The 26392-nt window shown below is 42.8% G+C and overlaps 1 protein-coding gene across 1 annotated transcript in view; it reads right to left on the bottom strand.

Annotated features, from left to right (window-relative positions):
* The window catches only part of TENM3 (teneurin transmembrane protein 3), a 477022-nt gene that overhangs the window by 36530 nt on the left and 414100 nt on the right, over positions 1-26392 (bottom strand). The window contains exons 18-21 of the mRNA XM_015426968.1: positions 25566-25815; positions 16385-16617; positions 15685-15839; positions 13365-14239 (exon numbers count right to left, since the gene is read on the bottom strand). Of these exons, the coding sequence (XP_015282454.1) occupies positions 13365-14239; positions 15685-15839; positions 16385-16617; positions 25566-25815 (1513 nt within the window). The remainder of the gene's footprint in view (positions 1-13364; positions 14240-15684; positions 15840-16384; positions 16618-25565; positions 25816-26392) is intronic.

Here is a 26392-nt window from a genome sequence, read left to right as displayed (position 1 = left end):
CCAGCCTTTCCCGGGGGGGGGGGGGGGGGGAACACCAGCTCCTTTAAGTGCAGGAAGCAGAAAGGGAGGCATCCAGAATCACTCCCAGACTCCTCACCATTGGCACAGGGCTGGCTCCAGGTTTTTTTGCATACTAGGCGAGGCTACCTTCTGGCGTGCCCCCCCCTGCTGCGCCCACCAATTTTCAAACATAAATGCATTTTAGGAAGAATAAAAAATACATTCCCCAACACAGAGATTAAGTCATAAAGAAAGCATCTGCTGATTAATTTCTCCCTCTGACATGATGCTGTTAAAAAGCACAAGGGGTGGGGTTGTTTTTTTTGTTGAAAATCCTACAAGGGAAATTCCCTTGCATTGAGATAAATTTAAATACATACATACATACATACATACATACATACATACATACATACATACTACAACAGTGAAAGCTTTTTCTGCCACAGAGGTGAAGTGATTATAAGGACTTCCCGAATTAATTTCTGTCTCTATGACAGGCAGCTGTTTGAGACAAACCCTTATCAAGGAAATACAAAATTCTGGGAATGCTAGGAAAATCCTGCAATATCTCTTTTCCCAGTAGAAATAAAGTTGTGGGACCAACAGGATTTTATTCCTTGAAGACCCCACTTTTTCAGATATAACCTCCTATGTCTCTGAATTTTTTTCCTCTTCAGTCTAGAGAAAAAAAGTCTGGAGAAAGATTTACCAGCTTTACCTGATTTAAGATTTACATAATTTACCTGCTGTATTTCTCCTTTTGAATAGGCATTTTCTCCCCAAGGCACAGAAAACTTCCAGAGAGAGTTTTAGCACAGGTACCTCTGGGGAGGTAACACCCTAACCTGGCTAGCCTGTTCTTGTCAGATCTTGGAAGGTATGCATGGTCAGCCCTGGCTAATATTTGGATGGGAGACCTCCAAAGAATACCAGGATCATGATGCAGAGGCAGGCAATGGCAAACCACCTCTGAATGTCTCTTGCCTTGAAAACCCTAGTCAGCTGTGACTTGACAGCAACAACAACAAATACACATTAATATAGACCACAGTCCCAGATAATTTCTCCAAGTGACTTTGTGAATCTTTCTGTACAGTGCCGATCCTATTGCGGAAAGCTGGGAGTCTTCCTGACCTCAGTCAGGCTGTTGCACAAGGTGCAACCCTGGATGGGGAGTTGCTGATTCTGCCCATTGGCGGCGGGGGGACGGGACCCTGCGGGAGTCCCTGCTGCTCAGATGAGCGAAGCTGTCATGGTGGAGCGTCACGGGAGAAAAGAGCAAGAGTCCAGCAGCACATGAAAGACTCAAAAAATTCGTGGAAGGGGAGGAGCTTTTCTGACTCAGTCACAGCTCTGGAATTTGTAAGCCGCTTTGAGACTCCGAGTGAAGGGCGGGGTATATAAATCCAATCCCTTCTTCTTCTTCCAGCACGACTGACTTATTTCCCCCCATGACTTACTTGAGAGTAACCCTGCTAGGAATCCGGCTGAAAACGTTTTGCCTCCTGTTGCAGATCTGAAACCCTCCCTGGTCTCTTGGCCATTCAAATAGCAAAGCCCCCTCCCCCCCAACCCCGGAAAAGACTTTTCCTCCCTCCCTCACACCCAGCCTCTCCAGGAAGCAGCTTGCACTGTTTAACCCTTACAATGCTGCAGATCCCCTGGCAGTGTCGCCCCATGCAAAGTTACTGGTAATCTCTGAGCTGAGAAGGGTCAGGGAGGGGGTGTCCCTGCTGCGCAGCACTCTGAGTATGACTGAGTGCGAAAGTGAGTGAAGGGGAAACCCCGGCCTGCCCCAGTTTCTCCCATCCATGAGTGCCAAAGAGGGTGCCCGCAGAGCCCACGCCGAAGGTAAACAGAGCGAGGGGAAGCCACCGCATAGCTGCCGCCGCCTATGGCTGCATGCCTTCTCAGCTCAGCAAGTCTGCCGCTGCCTCCTCCTCCTCCCAGCCTCTGGCTGCCCCTCCGTCAGTCAGGCAGGCTAAGCCACTGCCCAAGCAGCAGGGACCAGCAAAGTGACAGTTGGGCCCCTCAGGCAGTGGCGACGGCAGCCTTCCCACTGCTTTCCCGCCTTCCTCTGTCTACCGGTGGGGAGGGGAGGGGAGGGGCGGCAGGCAGGACAGCGCGGCACCCTCTGACAGAGGGGTGAGCGGAGGCGCAGATGAGCAGGGTGGCGAGGTGAGGCAAGGGGCGGGGCAGCAGCAGGCAGGCCAGCTGGCGCCCTGTTCCAGGGGACGTGCTCTAGGCGGGTGCCTAATTCCGTCTATGGGTGGCCCGGCCCTGCATTGGCGCAGGCACCAGTGGCATCCCACCAAGGGCTGTGAGTTGGATTCCCAATCCCATGCCCCCACGGCTGAGGAAGAGGACCTCCGTCTTGGCTGGATTAAGTTTCAGCTGGCTCTGTTTAAGCTAATCAGTCACAACCTCCAAAGCCCTGGTCAGATTTTCCAGGGGGCAGTCCATCCGTCCATTAACAGATACAGCTGGGTGACATCCTCATACTGAAGACAACCCAGCCCAAACCCGCAGTTTAACTGGGCAAGGGGGCACGTAGAAATGTTAAATAATATTTGGGAGAGGATCGCCCCTTGTGGGACACCACATTCCATAGGGTAACGTGGTAAAACCCTCTCCCCCAGCACCACCCTCTGTCCCCGACCATGGAGAAAGGAGGATATCCACTGTAAGGCAGTTCCCTGAATCCCTGCATCGGCGAGGCGATGGGTCAACAGGTCATGGTCGACCATGTTGAAAGCCGCTGCCAGATTGAGTAGCAACAGCAGCACCGACCTGCCTCGATCCAGGTGTCCCCAGAGGTTGTCCATCAGGGCTACCAGTGCAGTCTCCATCCCATGGCCAGGGCAGAAGCTGGACTGAAATTGGTCCAGGAGTCATCCAAGGAAAACCATCATCATCTTGAAGGACAGGTTATCTCAACAACTATTAATGATGACAGCTATCCTGCAGGCTGCAAAGCTACAATTATTTATTATTTATTAAGTTGGATTTTTAAACCACCCTCCCCTGTGCAACAGGGCTCATGGCAGTGTACATCAGTATAAAATAATTACATAAAATCATATTTAAAAACTGGAATATATTATACAACAACAATAACCAATGACCAATCCAATGGCAGTGTAACTGCCAGAGTATGCCACTGCCTCATGGGGAGGGGAGGCAGGAGATGCAGGGGTGTCAGCCAGATGCAACGGTGTCATTGTCCTCAACCAAATGCCTGGTGGAATATCACTGCTTTACATGCCCTGCAGAACGGCATCAAGTCCCACAGGGTACAGATGTTATTCTGTTGGGGCCAGGATCAAAAACACCCTGGCCCTGGTCAAGGACAGCCAGATGTTTCTTGGGCCATGGATGGAAAGTGCTGTCAAGTTGCAGCTGACTTATAGCAACTCCATAGGGTTTTCAAGGCAAGAGATGTTTAGAGGCGGGCCTGCCATTGCCTGCCTCTGCTTAGCAGTCCTGGACTTCCTTGGTAGTCTCCCATCCAGCCCCATAGCTAGGCCATTTTTGATGGGGGCCCCCAGCCTCGATGTGACGTATATTGGGGGGGGTTAACGCTGGGCTTCCCATGTCACTCCTCTTACTCTTGAGGAGTAAGAAGAGTGTAAAGGAAAACCCAGGGTGGGCCATTCTCTATGCCTCGTGTGGGGGCAAGGAAAGTTAGTGGTGTCGCTCCTCTTACTCTCAGGGAGCTCTGTGGATATCCACGCCCACTGGCACCCGCTGCTGGGGAAGGGAAAGGAGATGGTAAGCCACTCAAGACTCCTTCGGGTAGTGAAGGGCTATGGGGGGCAGCAGCACACACATCCTGGTGTCTGCACTGGCCCCACTTGAGACTCAGCCAACCCTTCTGCTGCATGGTGAGTTTCATAATGTCCCTCAGCACGGGGGGGGGGGAGAAAGGAGGCACCTGCACACACAGCAGACTGCAGCCATAAAGTGACAATAATAAGTAAAGGAAGCCCTCTGGCAATGGTGGTGATAAGCGGGTGCTGCTTATCCCACTCCAGGGCAAGAGGTGGGGCTGGCTGGGACTCGAGAGAGACCCTGCTATAGCCTCGGTCCTTGTCAGAGGAAAGAGCACCTGTCTTTGTGGGCCATGGAGAGGGACAGCAGGAGCCTTCTGGGTGCCTCGGTCATCATCACCCTCCCGGAGTGGCGGAGCCCCACCGGCAATGCCCACTCAGCCTAGCCGATCAGGGACTGGCCTTGCACAGGCCTTTCCCTTCCTTTCCATGGGCAGCAGTGACGGCTAACGGGAGCACTGACCCAAAGCTCACTGCGAAGGGCTCGGAGGTTCCTTGGGATGGGATGGGGCGTGCTCCAGATGAGAGCCTGCCACCTGCCCTTGGTCTGCCCACCACGAGTGCGATCAGGGGAAGGGGCCCGGGGGGATCCAAGGCTTGGGGAGGGGGCTCATAAAAACCGCTAGGGGGGCAGGGCCAGTGGGACCTGCAGTAGCTATGGGCCAGCTCCCATCCAAGTACTAACCATGCCCAACCCTGCTTAATTTCTGAGATCTGATGAGAGCAGGCTATGCAGGCCTGTAAAGCTATACCCCCCCTCATGGATCACTGCCTTGTTGTGGCGAGGGAGCTTGCGCGGTTCGATGAAGCTGTGGGCTATGCTGTGAAGGGTCACCCAGGACGGACAGGCCACAGCAGAGAACTCAGACCAAGTGTGATCCCCTGGAGAAGGTAATGGCAACCGACTCCATTATTTTTGCCAAGAAAACCCCATGGACAGTATCAAAAGGCTAAAAGATATGACGCCAGAAGATGAGCCCCTCAGGTTGGAAGGTGTCCAATATGCTACTGAGGAAGAGCAGAGGGCAAGTACAAGTCACCCCAGAAAGAGTGAAGCGGCTGGGCCAAAGCCGAAAGGACACTCAGTTGTGGATGTGTCTGATGGTGAAAGGAAAGGCCGATGTTGCAAAGAACAATATTGCATAGGAACCTGGAATGTAAGATCTATGAATCAAGGTAAGCTTGACGTGGTCAAAAATGAGATGGCAAGACTGAACATCGATATCTTAGGAATCAAGGTAAGCTTGACGTGGTCAAAAATGAGATGGCAAGACTGAACATCGATATCTTAGGAATCAGTGAACTTAAGTGGACAGGAATGGGCAAATTTAACTCAGAAGACGATTATATCTACTACTGTGGCCAGGAATCTCGTAGAAAAAATGGTGTGGCCTTTATAGTCAACAAGAGAGTGCAGGGGTCAGTACTGGGATACAATCTGGAACATTAATTGAATTTCTCCATGAAATGATAGTGGATTGAGAAGTGCTGCTGAAACAACTACACAGGAGAGAGAACAGATATTATTATTAATAAAAAATCTATGGCAGAAATAGTATGGCAATCTGTGGTATGTATGTGTTTCCATACCTACTGTCATTGCGGAGGCATGGAATCATGACTATGCTCAAAGTTGGAAGCAAGATAAAGTTCTGGAAATTGGAGACTGGATTAAAAAATTACTCTTTATGGTTAAAATGGACAAAATGACAAGGAAACTTAACAATATGGAAGCAGAAGACTTTTTCGTGGTTTGGAAAGATTTAAAGGACTATTTGGAAAAGTATTGGGATGTAAGAGACAATTTATTTTGCTTTAATAATTATTGAATGTTAAGGATTAGTAATATGGATTGATAAAGGTATAAGTGTAATAATGAAGAGATTAGTTACCCATTGAATATGTAATGAGGAAACGGATGGAAGAAGAAAATTTAAGAACTGAGCAGGAGGTTGGAGCACTGCGGGAAGCCATGTGGGGGGGGGGAGGAGGGTAGGATGTAAAATTGTATAAATGTATAACAAATGTTTGACTGAGTTGATTATATCCTAAATAAAATGTTTTTTAAAAAATGACTTCCTGATTGGCATTATGGGCATGTAGTCATGGCACAGAAGAGAATCTATTCAATCTAGAAAAGAGGCTAGCAGGTCCCTTCACATATGAAGAAGTTCCTACAGGGTTGTCGAAGGAGGAGGAGGAGGAGGAGATTGGATTTATACCCCACCCTTCATTTGGAGCCTCAGAGCAGTTTACCATCTCCTTCCCTCCCCTTCCCCACAACAGACAAGCGGTGAGGTAGGTGGAGCTAAGAGAGCTCTGAGAGAACTGTAATTGACCCAAGGTCACCCATCAGCTGCACATGGAGGAAGAAGAGGAGGAGGAGATTGGATTTATACCCCGCCCTTCACTCGAAGTCTCAGAGTGGCTTACAGACTCCTTTCCCTTCCCCTCCCCACAACAGACACCCTGTGAGGTAGGCGAGGCTGAGAGAGCTCTGACAGAAACTGCTCTTTCAAGGACAGCTCTGACAGAACTATGGCTTGCCCAAGGTCATCCAGCAGCTGCAAGTGGAGGAGTGGAGAATCAAACTCGGTTCTCCAGATTAAAGTCTGCCGCTCTTAAACACTACACAAACAGGCTTCTGGGAATGAGCTTGTTTGTGTGGACCAGTGGTTCACATGAATGACCTCTATGCTTTGATGGCTCCGATGGCAAGAACGCAGAAGTTACTGCCTCACCGTGAGCATCTGTACCGCCACGTACACATCATGCATGTGGAGACATTGGTTCATAAAAAGGGCTGTGAAACCCAGCAGAAGTAACATGCTCCTGGGAGATTTGGGATGCTTCAAAAGTAGGAGCAGTCTGCGGCTGGCAAACATGGCGGCCAGGGTGTAGCTGAAGTGACACAACCAGGAGAAAGGTATCTGGTGTCCACACATGACAAGCTGTTGAAAATGGATCATTAAAATGCATGGTAAATGTTCACTCCCATACCAAATGTTTCTGGAGGGCCTTAGTGGTGTAGAAATTATTGTTATTTATGAATATATACCCTGCCTTCCCCCTCTTGCTGAGGGTCAAAGAGGAGAGCGCAAAAGTTGGCTTGAAACGCAACATAAAACCAAACTAAGATCATGGCATCCGGCCCCATCACTCCTTGGCAAATAGAAGGGGAAGTTGTGGAAGTGGTGACAGACTTCACGTTCCTGGGATCCCAGATCACCGCAGACTGTGACTGGAGCCATGAAATTAAAAGACGCCTGCTCCTTGGGAGGAAAGCGAACCTAAACAGCATGAGAAAAAGTAGAGACATCACCCTGCCAACCAAAGTCCGCATGGTCAAAGCAATGGTATTCCCAGTAGTCATGTATGGCTGCGAGAGTTGGACTATAAGGAAGGCTGAGCGCCGAAGAATAGATTCTTTTGAACTATGGTGCTGGAGAAGACTCTTGAGAGTCCCTTGGACTGCAAGGAGATCAAATCAGTCAATCCAAAAAGAAATCAACCCTGACTGTTCCCTGGAAGGCCAGATAATGAAACTGAAGCTCAAATACTTTGGCCACCAAATGAGAAGGGAGCACTCACTGGAGAAGACCCTGATGCTGGGAAAGATTGAAGGTCAAAGAAGACGGGGACGGCAAAGGATGAGATGGTTAGACAGTGTCATCGATGCAACGAACATGAAATTGAGCCAACTTCAGAGGACGGCGGAAGACAGGAGGGCCTGGCGGGAGCTGGTCCATGGGGTTGCGAAGAGTCGGACTCGATTGTGCGACTGAACAACAACAAAAGCTATACCAGGTAATTTAATTTAGTTTAAAAATGTATATCCTGCTTTTAAATCATAAAGCTTCTGAGGCAGAAAGCAAAATTGACAAAAATTATGTTAAAACCATAACCTCATTAAAACCATCTACAGGCAATTAAAAATAAGTTGAACAATAAACAGCAAACATATCTTGTATAAAACAAAATTGTGCTGAGAAGAAGGGTAGGGTGGTTGGCAGATGAGAGTGGAAAAGGAGTTCCACAACCAAGGTGCCACTGAAGAAAAGGCCCTATTCCTAGCAGCTACCCACCCCACCTTTGAAAGTGGAGGCACACAGAATACGGCCTCAGCAGAAAACCCTGTTGAAGGACAGACAGCTGAGGATGTGGCCACACTGTTGAGCTCTTCACCTTATGTTTTAAGAAACACTTAAAATTTATTCTTTTGTCCCCAGTGGGAATCTAAAGCAGCTTTCAACATCATTCTTCACTTCTCCATTTTATTCTTACAACAACCACCTTCTGAGGTAAGTTGGGCTGAGAGAGGCTGTAACTGGCCCAAAGTCACTCAGCAAGCTTTTATGGCAGAGTGGGGATTCAGAACAGGTTCTCCCAGACCCAAGTTCAACACTCTACAATTACATCATGTTGGATGGCTTTTGTTTGCAGTGGGATTCTGGATGAAATGGGTCTTGGATATGATCCAACAAGAATTACTGGTCCCACAGCTGGTTCCATATCTCAGCCCCCATGACCTAGCTACAGTGACCCATGCAATGATCACTTCCAGGCTGGATTATGGTCACTCTCTCTATGTGGGGCTGCCCTTGTCCCTGCTCCAGAAACTGCAGCTGGGGCAGAATGCGGCAGCATGGATATTGACTGTGTCGTCTGTGTGAACACGTATCCACCCAGTGCTGTGGGAACTGCACTGGCTGCGTATTGTGTACTTGATCTAGTTCAAGATGCTGGTATTTACTTTTAAAGCCCTATACAGCCAGGGGTTACCATACCTTCAGGACGACCTCTCCTCATATGAGCCCCGCAAGAACCTACAATCTACTAATCAACACCTCCTGGTGGTCCCGGCCCCAGGGATGTCCAACTTGCTTCAATGAGGGCCGGGGCTTTTTCAGCCCTGACCCCTACCTGGTGGAATGAGCTCCCATTAGAAATCAGGGCCCTGCGGGACTTATTACAGTTTTGCAGGGCCTGCAAGACAGAGCTCTTCCACCAGGCTTTCAGTTGAGGCAGTGAGTGTAAGTAAGTAAGTAAGTAAGTTTATTAAGAACAGTCATAAGACCAGCAAAATGAACCAAAATATTAAACACAGAGTCAACAACATAAGAACCTTACAAGCTTAATTCCTAAAATACCACACCGGTCAATTCCATCATTAATGGCTTGAGTTACAGTACATTGCGCTTTTTAATTGCCAAGTAACAATATTTAGCAACATTGCGTGTGACAGAATCATAAGTATCAGCCAGTAAGAACTTCATCAAGCATTCCTCGGCATACGTAAGATAATTAGCCAGGGGTTTAAAACGTGCGAGAAGGGGTATCAGCAGCTGCTGTCTCTCTTCATCATACATAGGACAATGGAGTAATATATGGGCGGCCGACTCCACCTGTTCTAACAGACAGGAGCAAATTCTCTGGTGCATGGGAGTGGCAGTGAGTGTCCACTTGCTACTGGTCTCCCCTCCAGTAACCTCAGATCCAAATGGCCACCTGGGAACAAACTGCTTCTTGTTGAAATCTGTTGACGTATTTTATTTAATATTGTTTTTAGATGGTTTTTTAGATATATTTTAACTGTCAATTTGTTGTATTGTGAATTTTATGATGGAACCCCCCCCCAGCCCACTTGCGGGGAGGGCGGGATACAAATAAAATAAATAAATAAATAATTGGATCATTGTTTTTCTCAGTAAAATACATGAGTAGGACAACTGAGAACAGGTGAGAATCCCAGCTATTAATTTTGACCAGTAAAGAAGCAGTTTGAACATGTATACATCATTCAAGACCAATGAGTGGTGTCCAAGGAAGCAGTCTCAATGTTTCTTTAACAGACTGTCCTGCGGCAATGGCGGCCTGCCTTAGCATGGTTTATAGTGGAACAGCCAGAAATGAGCATGAGCTGACTCATTAGCTACTGATCTATGTCAGTCTATGGTTTTTGCCTGGAATGGACAGTTTGCCTAGGGGCCTAGTTTGGGACACCACACTGGGTCCCTCATTAGACAGCTGGATATCCTCTTCACACAGCCCACAGGGTCTACATTCCATAAGACCAGGCAACTGAAATGGCTCTTCAGCTAGATAGCAATTATTTAGTTCATGAAGCACATTGCTGTAAATCTTCTCCAAGATGAAAAAAACAAAAAAAGAAAGGCAAACATATAAAGATGGAAACTTGGTATTGAATAAAATCTTCCTTTAAGGCCACGTAGAAGCCATTAAAGTAAATTCAGACACTCCTGACTATTTCCCTAATGAGATCTCAACAGAATACAACCACCACAAGATACAGGGGAAGACATTACTTCAAGGAATAAAACCCTAGGGTCCCCAGTATCCAAAATAGAAAAGCCAGTATGCCCAAGATAACTTCTACCCCTAATACACATGTTACATTTCCAGAACGGTTTCATTTTTCTCATTTCCCCACCTGGCTCAACTCACAAGGTAGAAGGCAGGATTATTGGGCACAGAAACATACTAGAACATTATTTATTGATAGGTGGTAAGGAACACACAAATTTAAATCATTTTTAGAAAGAAACCTCGAGGTAGGCAAAAAGTATCCTGAATTCCGAGTTGTGTGTGACACTTTTGTCCATATAATGATTCACAAAGCAAATCCTAAAAATAAATATTTACCTCCACATGGGCTGTTAGGTATGCATTGTACACATTTGGCAAATCCTGTGTTGGTTAATGCCAAGAAGAATAAAAATCCATTAAAAGTATGTGACAAGCTTGAGATCACATGTTAATTCCTATGGCTATGTTTTTGTGTTATCTTTAAAAAAATGGTTAAAATTGTTAAAACTACCTCAATGTCCTCTAGGTATTTTCCCCCCAGTGGATACCAGTTCCCACTTGTTACCAACTTGGAATTTAACTATTCTAGCGGTAGAAAGAACATTTATAACTCATGAAGAATAAGAAGTGCATTCACAGCCCCTGGCTGAATCATTTCTCATCATTATGTTTCTCTGTGCTTTTGGCAGGGCCTAAAAAAAGATATGCAGCAATGCACAGTGTGCAGTGGAATATTTCAGATGCACACTAATACGTTGGGACTATGCCCACCACAGAATCCTCATACTTGTAAATCATTATAAAAATACCTTTCAAATGCGGCAGTTTGAAGCAACCTTTTGAACAGTGTTTTCAGTTCATCTTCACTCCAGGGTATAATGTCCAATTAAGCAAATTTGGCTACTCTTCTGCCTCTGGTTGATATGTCAAATGTTGGGTAGAAGGCAGAAGAGTTTATGATTACTAAATAGTGGTACAGAAACATATGCAAGCAATCCCTTTCTCCACAGAGGAGGTAATCTAAACACCATCGATACAAGAAATGTGACATGAGATATCTAGATGGATAAAATGGAGCAGAGGAGAATGATGTAAGCTGCTCTGGAGCTCCACTGGAAGTAAATAAATAAACATCTAAGGAAGATGCAGGGGATGGACCCAGATGGTAGATTAATCTACAGTGATTCAGGAAGGGCTTTGGGAAGATACGGACACTGAAGAAAGAGTAGGAAGACAGATACAGGGAGACATAAGGATAGACATAGCAGCGAGTAGAAAAATGAGGATGGCTAGAGTCTGCTGCTTAATCCTAGGAATTTCAGATTCAGTTAGTGTCCACCTAACAGTTATCACAGGGTTGCTGTCAGGGGATCCAAAATAATTCCCTTTCTGGAAACTGCCTATAAGCTCTCTTGTCTAGGGCTGTTAGTAACTACCATGGTCCTGGACAAAGATTCTCTCTGACCCCACCCACCACACCATGTTGGATTCCAACCCAGTCATATCAAGTAACTCACACGTAAGGCATTTAACTCCAAAAGTGCAGGCTGATCTTTACCACTTCAGATTTGACATTCTGAAGGCATTCACACTAGCAATGGAACATTCACACGCTGGTTTTCCAAGTATATTCCCTGTAGCGCTATGGGAGCACTTAAAAAAAATATTATATGATGTTACACTATAGCATAGGGCTGGGGAAATGGAAGAATTCAGTTTCCTGTCCACACAGCATCCACCTCTGTTTTGCTGCAATCTTTCCAAAAAGACCGTAGTATATATATATTTATATTTATTTATTTTGGCTTATACGACCAAAGGTCTCAAACACATGCTGTAGTAAAGAAGGTCTGGAAAAAAATTACAAAGAAGCCCAGGAGGAACTGGAAAATGTGGGTGAAAGCACCAGTACTCTATGTGAAAGTAGGAAAAACAACCTACTTCGTGTTAGCACCCAAGCCCAACCAAACATCTCATCTGGAAGCAACCCTTGCCTTTTTCACAGCTGTCTTGAATAAGATCAAAACATGTATTTTATAACTATGTTAAGATGTGTTGTTTTCAAAATCTGTCTTTTGTAGGCAACTTCTAGGATGCATTTTAGTCACTTCCATTTCCCCCCAAAGGCAATGGCAGTTGTTAATGCAGTAATTTTGCTTTTTATCGTGCCTGTTCCTTTGTTCTCTCATGAGAACATGGAGCAGAGGTCCATCAGTGGCTATTAGCCACAAGTTATAGATAGGGGCTCTGGGGCGAGTGATGCTCTGTCATCTTGGTGCTTGGGGGGGGGGTCAACAGTGGGAGGGCTTCTAATGTCCTGGCTCCACTGGTGGACCTCCTGATGGCACTGGTATTTCTGGCCACTGTGTGATACAGAGTGTTGGACTGGATGGGCCTTTGGCCTGATCCAACATTGGCATCTCTTATGTTCTTATGAGAGCACACTGATGGTCGATGGGCTGCTTGGGTTCCTGGGCCCAGAGAATTCTGTTCCCCCTTTCTCCCCTGTTGCTGGCCCTGCTCTTATCTCAAATAATCCAAATAATCTCAGGTGATGCATGTATGATATATGAACAACAGCCTTCATTCATGTGAATGTAGCTTTTTTTTGTACAAGTACTTGTCAAATAAAATTGCACTTTGTGTAAAATATCTCTAATTGTCAATGTCAATCAAACTTCAGCTTACTGTACTCACATAGATTCTGTTTTTTTAATAATATCATCTAGGTTTGAAACTCTCCTGATGAAGTATTGTTGCATTTAAAGATGATATAACTATTACAGGGAATCTATCTTCGTTCACTTGGCAGGAGAGATTCAGCTTGTAAATGTCTTTTGATTGGAAAGATCAAACAGTAGTGACCAAAATTATGTATGTGTTTTAATGCCTTGGGATTTCTTGCAGTCTGGTGAATGAAATAATATGCAGCTTTACTGTACAACCTACAAAAAATGTCTTTACTTGTATAGAAGTAACTTGTGAAAAGGGTAAAACTCGTTAGATCCATGTAAAGCCATCCATCAAAAACCAACACTTCAGATCAAAGTTTTAAAAATGTATCAAAACTATTCTGTTGTTTTGGGCAAACACGTGCTGCCCCTAATAAATAAGTATATACTGTAATACATTTCACAGCTGAATGGCAATGTCAAGGCTGTGTATGCCTAGAAAAATAGCACATAAAATTTTTCTGGTACTTACTCAAAAAAAGTAGTCCATCCAGTCTCATCACTTTTAGTTGCCAAAAGTCCACTGTTGCCGTGATATGTAAACAAGACTAGCTCCTGTCCTTGAGCTGTCATGCTTTTCAAACATCCATTAGTACCTATAGTCAACCAAATGACTTGGTTGTCAGGCGATACCACTCTCACTGGCATCCTATTGGGATCCCGTCTAATTCGAAGGGTGTTTCCGTTGCTGTCTGTTACCGCAGTGATATCATTGTCATTACTGTAGCTGAAATTGTACAGATAGTCCCCTGTAACTAGATTCATTGTGTACTGATGGGTACCATTGACATCAAAGATATAGAGTTCCTGATCAGTCGGAGAGGCAACTTCATAAAAGTTGAGAGAATTCAGCAATGGTCTATTCTTCGATACAGCTCGGATCCGAATGTTTCCAAGATCTGCAATGTACAACGTTCCATCTGGCGATACAGCTAAGGAAGACGGGGCATTCAGTTTGGCATCCTTAGCATAACCATCGCCATTTTGGTAGCAGTCACAGTTAACATCATTCTTGCAATCACACTCAGAAGGTATTCCAGCAACTAAAGAGATCTCGCCATCAGTTGTGACCTGCCTTATTCTGTTAATCTTTTTTTCATCAGTTTCTGTAATGTAAAGTACCCCATTATAAGACACAGCAATAGCTGTGGCCGATTCTAATGTGGTCTGCACTGCATGTTTACCCACTGTGTACTCCACTCCTGGAACCTGGCAGTGCATCGGCCTCCCAGCAGCAATACGGACCTGTCGATTTTCAGTAATCTGAAGGACAACATTATTATCCAGTACATATATGGAATTATCCATTGGGTTGATAGCCAAATCTGTGGGCCACTCCAGACGTACCTTAACAAAGGAAAAACATTTTATTAGCTGATTAGTTAACTTGGCTGCGGTAAAGAGAAATCCTTTGACTGAACTGTAGAACAATTCTAGATGCTACTTTTAGAAAATTACATAGAAGAAGTATAAACGTAAATGCAGCTGTATAGATTGTTGCACTTAACGTGAAGACAACATAAAGAGAAAGTCATTCTTTTTCCACATGTCATTATTTTTCTACCCAAGTGATGGTAATTTTATTTACTAAATAAAAGCTTTAAAAATCAATTGAGGAATAAAGTTTCTCTGATGTTTAAAAATATACAATGGTATTTAATGTTGCATTATGTCAACAGGATATTTTTCAAATATATTTACTTTTGTACTTACGTTTCATTCCATTCTTGCTCACAATTACGTTATTCTCTGCTATCTCTCACACTTATGCATAAAAGTGGACAGTATATTTTAGTGCTAATTCTTACATTCTTGAAACAAATTCCTTATCATAAATTGTGTAGAGTTCACAGCTCAGTATTATCAAAAAAATTTTATTTATTTATTTAAAACATTTATGAACCACCTTTCTTCAAGCTCAAGATGATTTACAACATAGATGAAATACATGAAATAGAATACATAACATACATAGAAACTAAAATTTGAAATAATAATGTATGGCTGCTAGTGACTTTTTAAAAAATGGAATGATTCATTAATTTGTGTTGTCATCCTTGCACAGGGGCCATGCTGATCTCCTCTGCACTGTTCCAATTTTTAGTGTTTGTGCTGCTGAAGAAGTAAGTGCCACTGAATTGAGTACAGCCAGGTTATAGAAGACATTATACTTTTGGGTTTCAGCCCAAGTCAAGTAAACTGCTGCAAAGTAATTTTGTGGGTAGCCCACCAGCCAATTTCTTACTGGGAAGGTTCTTGAACAGCTATTTGCATGTGTGAAATTCACACAAACAAGGAGTTGTACACTATGCTCCTGCAAGTAGATCTACTGGTGGTGGGATAAGGGGGAAAGGTCAAGAAAGGCATCAAGCTAAAAAAGGCCAATAAACTTATCTCTATGTTGTCGAAGGCTTTCACGGCCAGAGTTCATTAGTTGCTGTAGATTTTCCGGGATGTGTGGCTGTGGTCTTGGCATTGTAGAACCTGACATTTCACCAGTAACTGTGACTGGCATCCTCAGAGGTATAACACAGAAAGATGGAGTACTGTCTGTGTCAAGGAGTACACACAGAGAGTACTTCATCTTTCCATGTTTATACCTCTGAGGATGTGGAGGTTGGCAGGGGGCAAGTCACTATTTCCTGGCAGATACCTCCCCAAATTGCAATTTAAATGTGGAACGCTTCTGGAATGTGTTGCAGAAAGCACCAGCTGTTCCTGGGGAAACAAATGAAACATGAATATGCTCAAACATTAAATATACTGCAAATTAAATCTACTTAAAAAAATACCTGGCTAATATGCATGCTGGTGTCACATGTTAGAGGACGTGCTGAAGTCAGGTCATTTGAGCCAAGCAAAGTCGATATTATTCCATTCTGGTCTACCTTCCTGATCATGGTCCCATCAACAAAGTAAATCAATCCATTCTTGTCTACTGCCACACCTTTAAGTCAAAACGAATAAATATTTCATTTTCATTTGTCTTCATAAACAACCTGTTTTCCTGCTCTATTTGTTTTTCAACTTTTCTGGCTTTCTGCGAAATCTTGTTGTGGATTTGAACAGAAACTGCACATTTTAAAGATCAAACTGTACAAATTATGGTATTTTACCAGATGTAACTAGCACATTAGAACAGCATGTTTAAAAGTAAAACACTTCACTTATTGGGTGCAATCTGCCAAGCACCGTGCCTAGGCAGCGACTGTTCATTTCAACAGAATTCGTAGATTGCATTCTTTGTAATTTGCTCAATATAAATTCTTTGTGGCACATGGAAAATATTTGTAATGCATGACAGTGACTGGCAAATGTTCAGTGTAAAATCTATCCAGGAACGTCACAGATTTACTTTTGGATGGCTTAGCCAGTGATAAACTGTAAATAAGCTTTTTGGAAGCACTGGATGGAATAAAAAGCTATACAAGCAGTAAATGCAATCACGTGCTGACTGAACTGCGCTTCTCAGAAAATGACAGTTCCCTTTACCTTTGGGACTCATGAGAGTTGCTTCCACCGCCTTGCCACCATCACCACATCTTGCTTCGTCAAATGGAAGGCACTGTTCTCCTGTCCCTGCCACCACGTCAAAATTCTTTGTCAGGTCCTTGGCCCCAGTAAGTAACTTTGGACGATAAATCCTCCGGGTGTTTGTGTCAGAAACGTACAATTCTCCTGTGACTGGGTCAGTTGCGAGGTAATATCTGTGCGCCGGGTTACTGCTGCAAAAGAGGGAAGAGCATGTCTCAGCATAATGTACACCATACAAAGCACTTGTCATGTTATACAGGACAAGCTAAAAAGGACGTGTGTGGAAGGGATTGAAAAAACCCCATAAAAATAGGCCGCTTTTAATACTGTTGTATAGTTAGAGAAGACAGACATGCATTCAAAACAGTGGTTAAAGCACTCGGAAATCTCTGGGCTGAACAATGCCTCAGAATGTATCATGTATTATATTCACACTTCAGCTATGCCTACATCTTAGGTATGCCTGTCTTTACTTTTAGATTTAAGCATTCTAAAAGGACCAGTTGTGGTAATCTTGTCCTCTGCTTGTTACACAATGTTCTTGCAATAAGGTAATGCAATAAACCTTTTTGGTTCCTTATTGCCTTCATTTATCTGAGGAGTGTTAGCATCAAACCAAACATTTTGGAATGGATCACCCTCTGAAGTCTATTTTTTAAATTGCTTGTGTGTTATTGCTTCTTTTCAAAACAAGTAACACAGCTCTCTTGAGTGTGTGATTCATAATATTAATATAATGAAAATGCATTGTTTATCCCACTGATCAGAAGGGCTTTTTCATTTGACACACTGGAGGTCACTTTCTAAAAACTAAATTCAGTTTTTCTTTCTTTTCAAATGAGTGCAAACTTTCACATTAGAAAAAACACTCCCATTCTGAATATGCTGGCACAACCTTCCAGGAAATAAAGCCATTCCCCAACAAACTTAGAGCATGAGGCTCCATACACCTCACACAATTATAGCACTCCTCTCCTACGGAACAAGACACTCCAGAGAATACATTTGTTGCTCAATGATTTCATGATGCAGAAACATAACTAGTTGCATCTATGACACTCAATCTGAGTTATGGTGCTGAGAACTGAAATGAACACTGCTGACAATGTTAGATGGCCTACTAATGCACACCGCCCAAGTGCCAGGACAGCCAATTCCATTTCTAATGTGTTTGCAAATGTACTGCTAAAATGTATCTACCAATCTTGGTGATATCTGAACATCTGTTCACAAAGTGTAGTGGCTCATATTTCACAAATACAGCACGGTGCTAATGTCACATATCGCCATGTGGTTCCACTTGCATAAGGCAACGGAGGCCAATGAAAACAAGTTGTGAACAAATTACATTGTGTAGCATAGACAGTTTTTAAGCAGTGTCTGTCCTGCAAGCATACAAGGCAGTACCATATCCATTTGCTTACTTCTGGGTTTACAGTGCCATACCAGTACCTGGCAGCTCAGGGCTTTCCATGTGGCCAGTAGCACATTCTCCAATTTCAAAAATACCTTGAGCTTAGTATTAATCTTAGCTGCTTTCTCCCAAGCAAGCTTGGACAAGGGCAAAGAGATCCCTAAAACTCTCCTCCCCGTTATGAACAACAACAAAGACTTTTGTAAAGTTCCTCTTTTATTAAACAACCCGAGTCCTCATTGTGAGACACAGGAAAAAAGGGCTTAGTTGCTGAATCTTGTGTGTGTGAATCACAACAAGACTAGTGACAACATGCAAATTAAATAGTGGAAGAGCAGAACAGAGGCGTCTGCCTGTATCTTTGCTTGCACAGGAACCAGCCAGTAAAGGCAACTAACATTTGCCAGTCCTTGCTCAGTTCAAAATCAGGCATATCTTAAAAATTAGCTGATGATCACAAACTTCATATGAGAACCATCTGATGAGAAAAAGCAATAATTTGTGCAGTACTGTCATCATTCAGTGCAAGCACAACTGGAGCCTTCATTTCAATAGATGGGGCAGATAGGTGCATGTATATGTCCACATCAATGTGCTCATAAATAATGATGTAAAGAAATCCATACTATATTACATTGTTAGTTTTTGTTGTTTAGTCGCACAGTCGAGTCCGACTCTTCGTGACCCCATGGACCAGCTCCCGCCAGGCCCTCCTGTTTTCCGCTGTCCTCTGAAGTTGGCTCAATTTCATGTTCGTTGCGTCGCTGACACTGTCCAACCATCTCATCCTTTGCCGTCCCCGTCTTCTTTGACCTTCAATCTTTCCCAGCATCAGGGTCTTCTCCAGTGAGTGCTCCCTTCTCATTTGGTGGCCAAAGTATTTGAGCTTCAGTTTCATTATCAGGCAGCATTAATGTCTTGTTTTGTTATGAGCAGCCTTGAGCAACTTCCAGGGTTGCCAGGTAGTGTCAGGCACCTGGTAGGAGGACTGTATATGGGGGAGGGGTCACAGTGTAGAGTCACATCATTTCTGGTAACAAACCAGAAGTTACATAGGTAGCTCTAGGAATCGCCAGAAACTCAATGCTAAAACCACAGCGTTTTCGGCGATTCTTAGACCTACCCCATGTGATGCAGTAGAGTTTTTAGTATTTTTTATGGAAGCAGGGGCCAGAGGATCTCCCACCTCCATGGGGGAATGGGACCCCTAGCAGGTACTTTATAAATTTAGATGTGCTCACATAGCAGCACTCATCCTTTCAAAAGTACTATAATATTTAAATATATGTAGATACAGTTTAGATATACTTTCATTCTCTGTTTTTGTCCAGGAAGGACTGAAAGTGATTTACCATATGCCTAAAACATACTCCACAAAAACAATAATCAGAAAGTCAGGGTGAAAACAAGGAGCCAGATAAAAGCAGAATTATCAGTTCTGCTAAACATCCTCAAACACTCTGCTAAACAATTATGCCTTAGAAAGTTTCCCAAAATGTAATAGAAGACTGCATGGACAAAAGCCATATGGGATGGGGGCTGTTGTAAGGAGGGGAAATGTGAGATTGAGTCAAAAAGCTATCTGGATTTAACCAAATAAAAACATCAGTGATAATACTATACCCTACAGAATTCCTCAGTCCCATGTTACTGACTCAGAATCCCATGTTCCTGATTCAGAAATCCAGACCACAATTTTCTGAACACGACCCAACAGAAAATATTTAAACCACTTAAGCTCTACTTCCCCTGATTCCTATTCTCTTCTATAAGCACTTCAGAAGAATTGAGTGGTCAGTGGTGTCAAAGGCATCTGACAGACTAAGCAAAACAAAAAAGAAGGATTTCGTTTGTCAGATTGCAAGCAGAGATCATCCACCAGAGCAACCAAAGTTGTCTCTTCAACCAGGCCCAAAGTGAAGTTGAAAAGGATCAAGGGCAAATGAGCAATCCAGAAAACCACAGAGTTGATAATCCTCTCAATTATCGTTACCGCAACAGCGGGAACAGTTTATAAGCAGACAAAACCTCCTTTTAAAAGAAAGGATAAGTAACAACACCCTTCACAGATTTTGAAAAGCTTTCCTCTATTATAGAAGCATTAAAAATTTTCAATAGCTGTTCCCTCACCTTGCCCCTAAATTTTTTTACGAAGGGCAAGAATGTAAAATGCAGGATCCTGTCATCAGTGGTCAATGATACCCACCTAAAACTATCTGTTAAAAGGACTGGATAGTGGTTCAGCTATAGCTACCACTCCCAATCCATCACCCAGGTCTGAGCTGATGAAAAAGATTTTGTTTGCAAAGAACCATGAAAGCACCATCACTAACAGCCAGTTCCCTACCATTTTAAGGTTAGGGCTGCAATCCTAAAGATAGTTTCCTGGGAATAAGCCGTGTTGGATAACAGAGTTGAATGAGTAGGCCTTCTTATGATTACTTCTTTCAAGTGCAATCCTACAAAGAGTTATACTTTTCTAAAACCATGGATTTAGAAAGGTCTAACTCTGCTTAGGACTGTACTGTAAACTAGGAACGTCAACTGACAAATTATTCTAAATAACTGAAGTGGAAGTGATTCAGCGGATGCCATGACAGTGTAAAAGGACTGCCACCTCACTGGCTTTCCATCATTGTCTAGCTAACCCAGTACAAAGGGGTTAATGTTGACCTTGTATGTGGATGATCAACTCTTTGACCCATTAAACATAGCTTATATTACTGCAGTGTGTTGGAATAACATGCAATCAATCAGTACAGTCAAACCAAGCATTTAAAAATGATGAGCTACAATCCAAACAGAAAGGAATAACAGCTTAAAATAATATGCCATAGTTGCTTTTCATCTTCCTTTTTAATTTTTTTCCTGTACAACATTAATTGGATGCAGCTTTTCATTGACCAATGACATATATAAAGGGGGTTCTTATGCAACTCTGCACTTTAAACAAAGATGACAGCAATACATAAGAAAGATAATAATGCTGTTAATCTCTTTGTTGATTCATTTGCTGATCCTGTGTAGATTCTGAGCCCCTTTTAGAAAGAGACATGCTTTTATTTCTTTGTCTGAACAGTACCAGCTACGTAGACAGTGCTTTAAGTATCACTGTCATTGTCGTCATCAAATCTATATACCTAAACCAGCTTCAGATAACCTTTTGGGCACTTGGTTACAGAATGATGGCTGAGATAGCAAAGAAAATCACAGAATCTGAAGAAAACAGCATTCACCCCATTCATTTCCCAAGTCATAGAAGCTCAACAAAAAAGGAAAAATTAACATGTAAAATAGCAAACTTTTTTGTAATATGGTGAAAGAGTAGAGCTCAGAGAAAGACATCTAGTATAAGGTAGGATTGCCAACCTCCAGGTGGGGCCTGGAGATCTCCCAGTATTACAATTGATCTCCAGACACAACAGAGATCAATTTCCCTGGAAAAAATGGCAGCTTTGGCAGATGAACTTTATAGTATTATACCTGCTGAGCTCCCTGCCCTATCCAAACTTCATACTTCCCAGGATCCACCTCCCAAAAATCTCCAGGTATTTTACAACCAAGAGTTGGCAACCCAAGGGGATGTTATTGAGTTGTGTGGCTGGACACTGAGGCTTAGTTATGACTGTTGATGCAACTATATGAGGATTATAGTATTTCAGACTGCTGATAAGAGTTCACATGATAGAATGCGTCACTAAGAAAAAGTTATCCATATGGAAAACTAGAATGTCAGAAAGAAGACTAATATCCAGTTTTCTATGGAAGAGTACCGCAATGGAAGAGTTCCCCCCCCCTTTATATCAAGAAATATTGAATCATGAGAGCACTAGCAATCTTAAGCGGTACTGCTCAAGCAAAAGTCAACCTCTTCAGTGAGAATGAGGCCTAAACTAGACTAAGGGGTCATAGTTAAATGAGAAGGCAAAAAGAGAGAGTAAATGGAAGAAGGAATGATAGCAGGAGCATCTTGTGAGGACTCATACATTCGTTCATCACAGAATGACTGACTACTTTTGCAAAAGAGTCAAATGGGATGTGGCACACAGGAGAAGACCAGGGTGGGCAAAAGGCATCAGAAGCACAGAAAGGAGGTTTAAGGCAGAAAGTTACAAAGAGGGATGTGAAAAGTAGGAAATCCATCAGCAGAGGTCCATCAGTGGCTATTAGCCACAAGGCATAGATAGGGGCTCTGGGGCAAGTGATGCTCTGTCTTCTTGGTGCTTGGGGGGGTCAACAGTGGGAGGGCTTCTAATGTCCTGGCCCCACTGGTGGACCTCCTGATGGCACCTGGTATTTCTGGCCACTGTGTGACACAGAGTGTTGGACTGGATGGGCCTTTGGCCTGATCCAACATTGGCATCTCTTATGTTCTTATAAATCACAGAAGCAGGAGAGGAGGAACACTGTACCCACCCATTACCAATTGAAGCGGGAAGGAGAAGGAGGATGTGATATACGGGAAAGTATAGTGCAAGAAAAAGGAAATCCAATTCAATCCACCCTCAGAGCTGTTGAAAATCAGCCTATCTAATAAAGGCCTATGTTCCCTGATCTTGGTCAGCAGCCGGTTCTTGAGGTTCTCTGCCTATGAGTTTCAAGTAAACTGCACACCACATGGCCAGCATGATGTTTCTTTATACCAAATAATTTCCCTTAGATTTCTACTAAGGAGATTCATCAATACAGCAATCCACAGTTACTGCAGTTTCAAGCATGAGGTGGGTTATGCAATTTTGAATGCGGGTTACTTTTATGTAGGAAATGTATTTAGCGAGAGGCAGACTATCATCTGTAGTGCTATAAAATGATTTCTTTTACATCAAAGACACTTGCCCACATTTAGCTAGTTGTTTTGAGAGTGGTAACTTTTAACATAAGTATTTGTAATAACATGTATTGTTCCAACACCCAAAAGATTGTTTTTTTTTAACTGACGGCCATTAAACCTACCAGGCTGGACTTTAACCAAATTTCCCACTTTCCGAAGGGGAGGTGATTTTCACTAGTTCCCTCCCACTAAAGCCTCTGCCATTTCTATCCAATCCCGCTGTCAGGGGTCAGTGGACTCCTGGGAACAAGTTGTGGGTATACTCGAGGTCCACAGCAGGAAAACTGATGAAAATTGCTTCCACCTTCAGCAAGCATAATACTTAGATACATCAATTTGAAAGATGTTGCTATAATGAGCAATAGTTCTTACTATAGTCCTCCTTGTTAGCCTTATCGGTCCTTTTTGTTAACAAGACTAAATCAATGCAAATGTTCACATAACGCTAATGGAAATATACTGACAAGTGCAATACTTATTGCTTCTGGATTTAGAGGAACCTTCATAGTATATTTGAAGATGACATTATATGTGCTACTGTTTGGTCTGTGCAAGGCATATGAATCTCTGCAGATTAATCATTAACACACTTAATGAGAACCCATATCACTGAAAATAATCTCCGTTCATGAGACTTCAAAAGCTTCACACAATCTTTGGACTCTGGAGATCACCAATAACAATCTTGGCTAGCTGTAAAAAGGCTGTTTCTTGACAAAATGTGAGATATTTCACTGTTTTTGTGCTAAGACAAAATGTTTACCCTAATGTAAACCATTCAGAATATACATGGTGTAGTAAAAATCCTTCCTAGGCAAAAAAAATAGTACCTGTGCTATTTAAGTTCCCTCCATAGCCCTTGACATATCTTTGAAGCCCTCAAGGGAGTCTCTTGCACTGCACATCTTCTCAAAAGAGCTAAATTCAAGATGAATGCACTGCTGTCTTTCTCCCTCTATGAATTTCCTCGGAACACCACCAGCCTATCCAGGAAATGTACCTTGTACTACACTAACTTTTCATTTTCCATCAAAATCTTTCAGAGTTGCCTCCCTCATGACTAGTTTCTTCCAGAAGACTGATCACAGGATTGCAAGCTATGGTGCAAAGTGCCTACCACCCTTCCTTACTTCTGTTGTATACGAAAGACCATTCTGGAACATATAACAGAATATGTACTGTTAAATATTATTTACCAATATATAAAAAACTGAAAAGTGATAAAGTACTAGAAAACTTAGCAATGCAATGAAAATTACACAGATGGCTTTTTAAAAAGTGAATTAAAAAAAAAAAAAAGCTACCTAAAGACCATTAAAGCATCACAGATTCTCAGTGGGAAATGCACTGAAATTAAAGATGAAACAATGAACCACCACAGCATGTACAATGAGAACATTCATTGACTACTATGATTATCATTTAAAATAAATGTGACTCTTATGCTTGCAGTGCATTCTGAAGCACAGTTACACCCTTCTAAGTTAAATGAAATAATTGGGCTTAGACAGGCGTAACTCTGTTTAGGATAGCATTGTGAATCATAGGAAAAACATGTTACGTTGCTGATACTACACAAACTAACATATGTTAAGTGTCAATTCTTAAATACGAAACCCTTCCTCAATTAAGGGAGAAAACCTACATGAAACCACATCGCCAGAAGCAGAGTGAATTTCAGCAGAAAACTAAACGTCAGGGGAAAAAATGAAATACAGGTCTTGAGGGATTTGTGTAATGAAAAGGTAGTGGTGGTGGTGGGGGACCAACATTAAAATAGGGAGGGCTTCTGAATGTCATCCTGCATCGTGTCTGACATATTTGGCAGCCATGCCGCATAGCACTGATGTAATTCTTGTGTGCAAGGAATTCTGCACAATGTTTTGTTAGCTTTTTAAAAAAATCTCTCCCATGGCAACCACTGTTGATTGTGGAACAGTCAGTGCTGGGTTGCCTGCTGTTTTCTGTCCCTAGTGCTTCTAGAGAGAATGAAGCAGGAACCACCTATAGCTTGCTGTTCACTGCTGGTATGAAGAATAAGCCTGGGTCCCACATATGACATAATTTCTCGATCCTTGATTACTATATACTTGATGACTGGCAGACAGCCATGTGAATGGACTCTACCGCTGAAGACGGCATTTCAGGTGAAAGTTCTGTCTGTGGCACCGAGGGCAGACCAACAACAGGGCATTAACAAGAAACAAGGATGACAGAGACCAGAGGAGGATGTCTGTAAAAACACAACAGGGGCAATCCTTTAAAGATTGACTAAAGAGGAGAAGCAAGAAGTAAACAGGAACAAGCCAATAACAATCCTTTAGTGTGGATGGGAAAGGAATTTGTCTTATGCTGAACAGTACCAAGACTACCAACTTACACCTATGATTTAAGACAAAAAATAGTCACCCGGCATCGTTATTTTTATAGAGCACTCCTTCTTTGTGATCATAAAAGTTTTTACAACACCTCAGTCCATGAATATGCTTTTTCATTCTTTTAAAAAGCACAAAGAATATAGGCAAAAATTATTCTTACCTATGTCTAAAATCTTTATTTCTTGGTGGGAAGGCAAGTAAAGAAAGAGCAAAAAGAGAGAGAAAATAGTTAAGAAGAAATGTTAAAAGAGAAACAGTAAATATGTTATGATGCAGGTAAGGTTTGTGACTTTGACTCTGCTCAGTCTCTTTGATTATCTGTGACTGAAATATTTTGACAACTATTTGCATGAGTAAATGTGTTCAGAAATAGTCCCATTTAAAACATTGTTTTAAATATTATTTTTAAAGTGTTTACATTTTTACTGCATTGTTCAAATGTATATGGAGACAGATTAGCTTAAAACAATTGAGCTATAATAGCACTATTCAGAAAGTGTTTAGGAAAATATATACCTTAGCTCAAGAACACTTGTAACATTTCCAGATGGGAATATCCGTCGAACATAGTTGAAATCTCCTACATAAAGACTTCCATTAATACCACAAGCTAAGGCTACTGGAGCCAAAAGTTTATTGCCATCTGCTTGTCCATTACAACTTGGGCAAGAAATACTTCTCCGTCGACCATTTCCCATGATAGTACTGACAACTGGAGGCTGCTGAGAGATGAACTGGTTTTCCCCATTGCCTTTATACAGGATTCCTGAAGAAAACAGAAATATGATATCCCATATTAATGGCACATTTTTTCAACAAGCTTGAATGTATCATTTTAATGCATCTAACATTCTGAAAAGTGATTGGGTTGATTGGGTGATTGGGTTGAATACTGAGTATGATCAACAGAAGATACGGACCCTTGCTGTGTTCTTCTTCCCCCAGCAAGTAGACTCTTGGGGAACAGTATGCATTAATAATTCCCCATTGCTGGCCTCTAATGTGAATTAGATAGTTAGGGTCGCTCAACCACAGAAACCTACTGTCTGAGTTGGAAAGAACTCTGGTGGGATGAGGAATGGGATATGGCAACAGTTAGCATCCCTTCTGCTGACGGCACTCAGGATCCAACTCTTTAAAAACATAAGAACATAAGAGATGCCAATGTTGGATCAGGCCAAAGACCCATCCAGTCCAACACTTATGTGGCCAAAAATACCAGGTGCCATCAGGAGGTCCACCAGTGGGGCCAGGACATTAGAAGCCCTCCCACGGTTGACCCCCCCAAGCACCAAGAAGACAGAGCATCACTTGCCCCAGAGTCCCTATCTATACCCTGTGCC

Source organism: Gekko japonicus, unplaced genomic scaffold (genome assembly GCF_001447785.1).
Source record: "Gekko japonicus isolate JY-2015 unplaced genomic scaffold, Gekko_japonicus_V1.1 scaffold185, whole genome shotgun sequence".
Lineage (NCBI taxonomy): Eukaryota > Metazoa > Chordata > Lepidosauria > Squamata > Gekkonidae > Gekko > Gekko japonicus.
The sequence above is the reverse complement of the archived record's forward strand: the minus strand, read 5'-3'. Positions and strand labels throughout refer to the sequence as shown.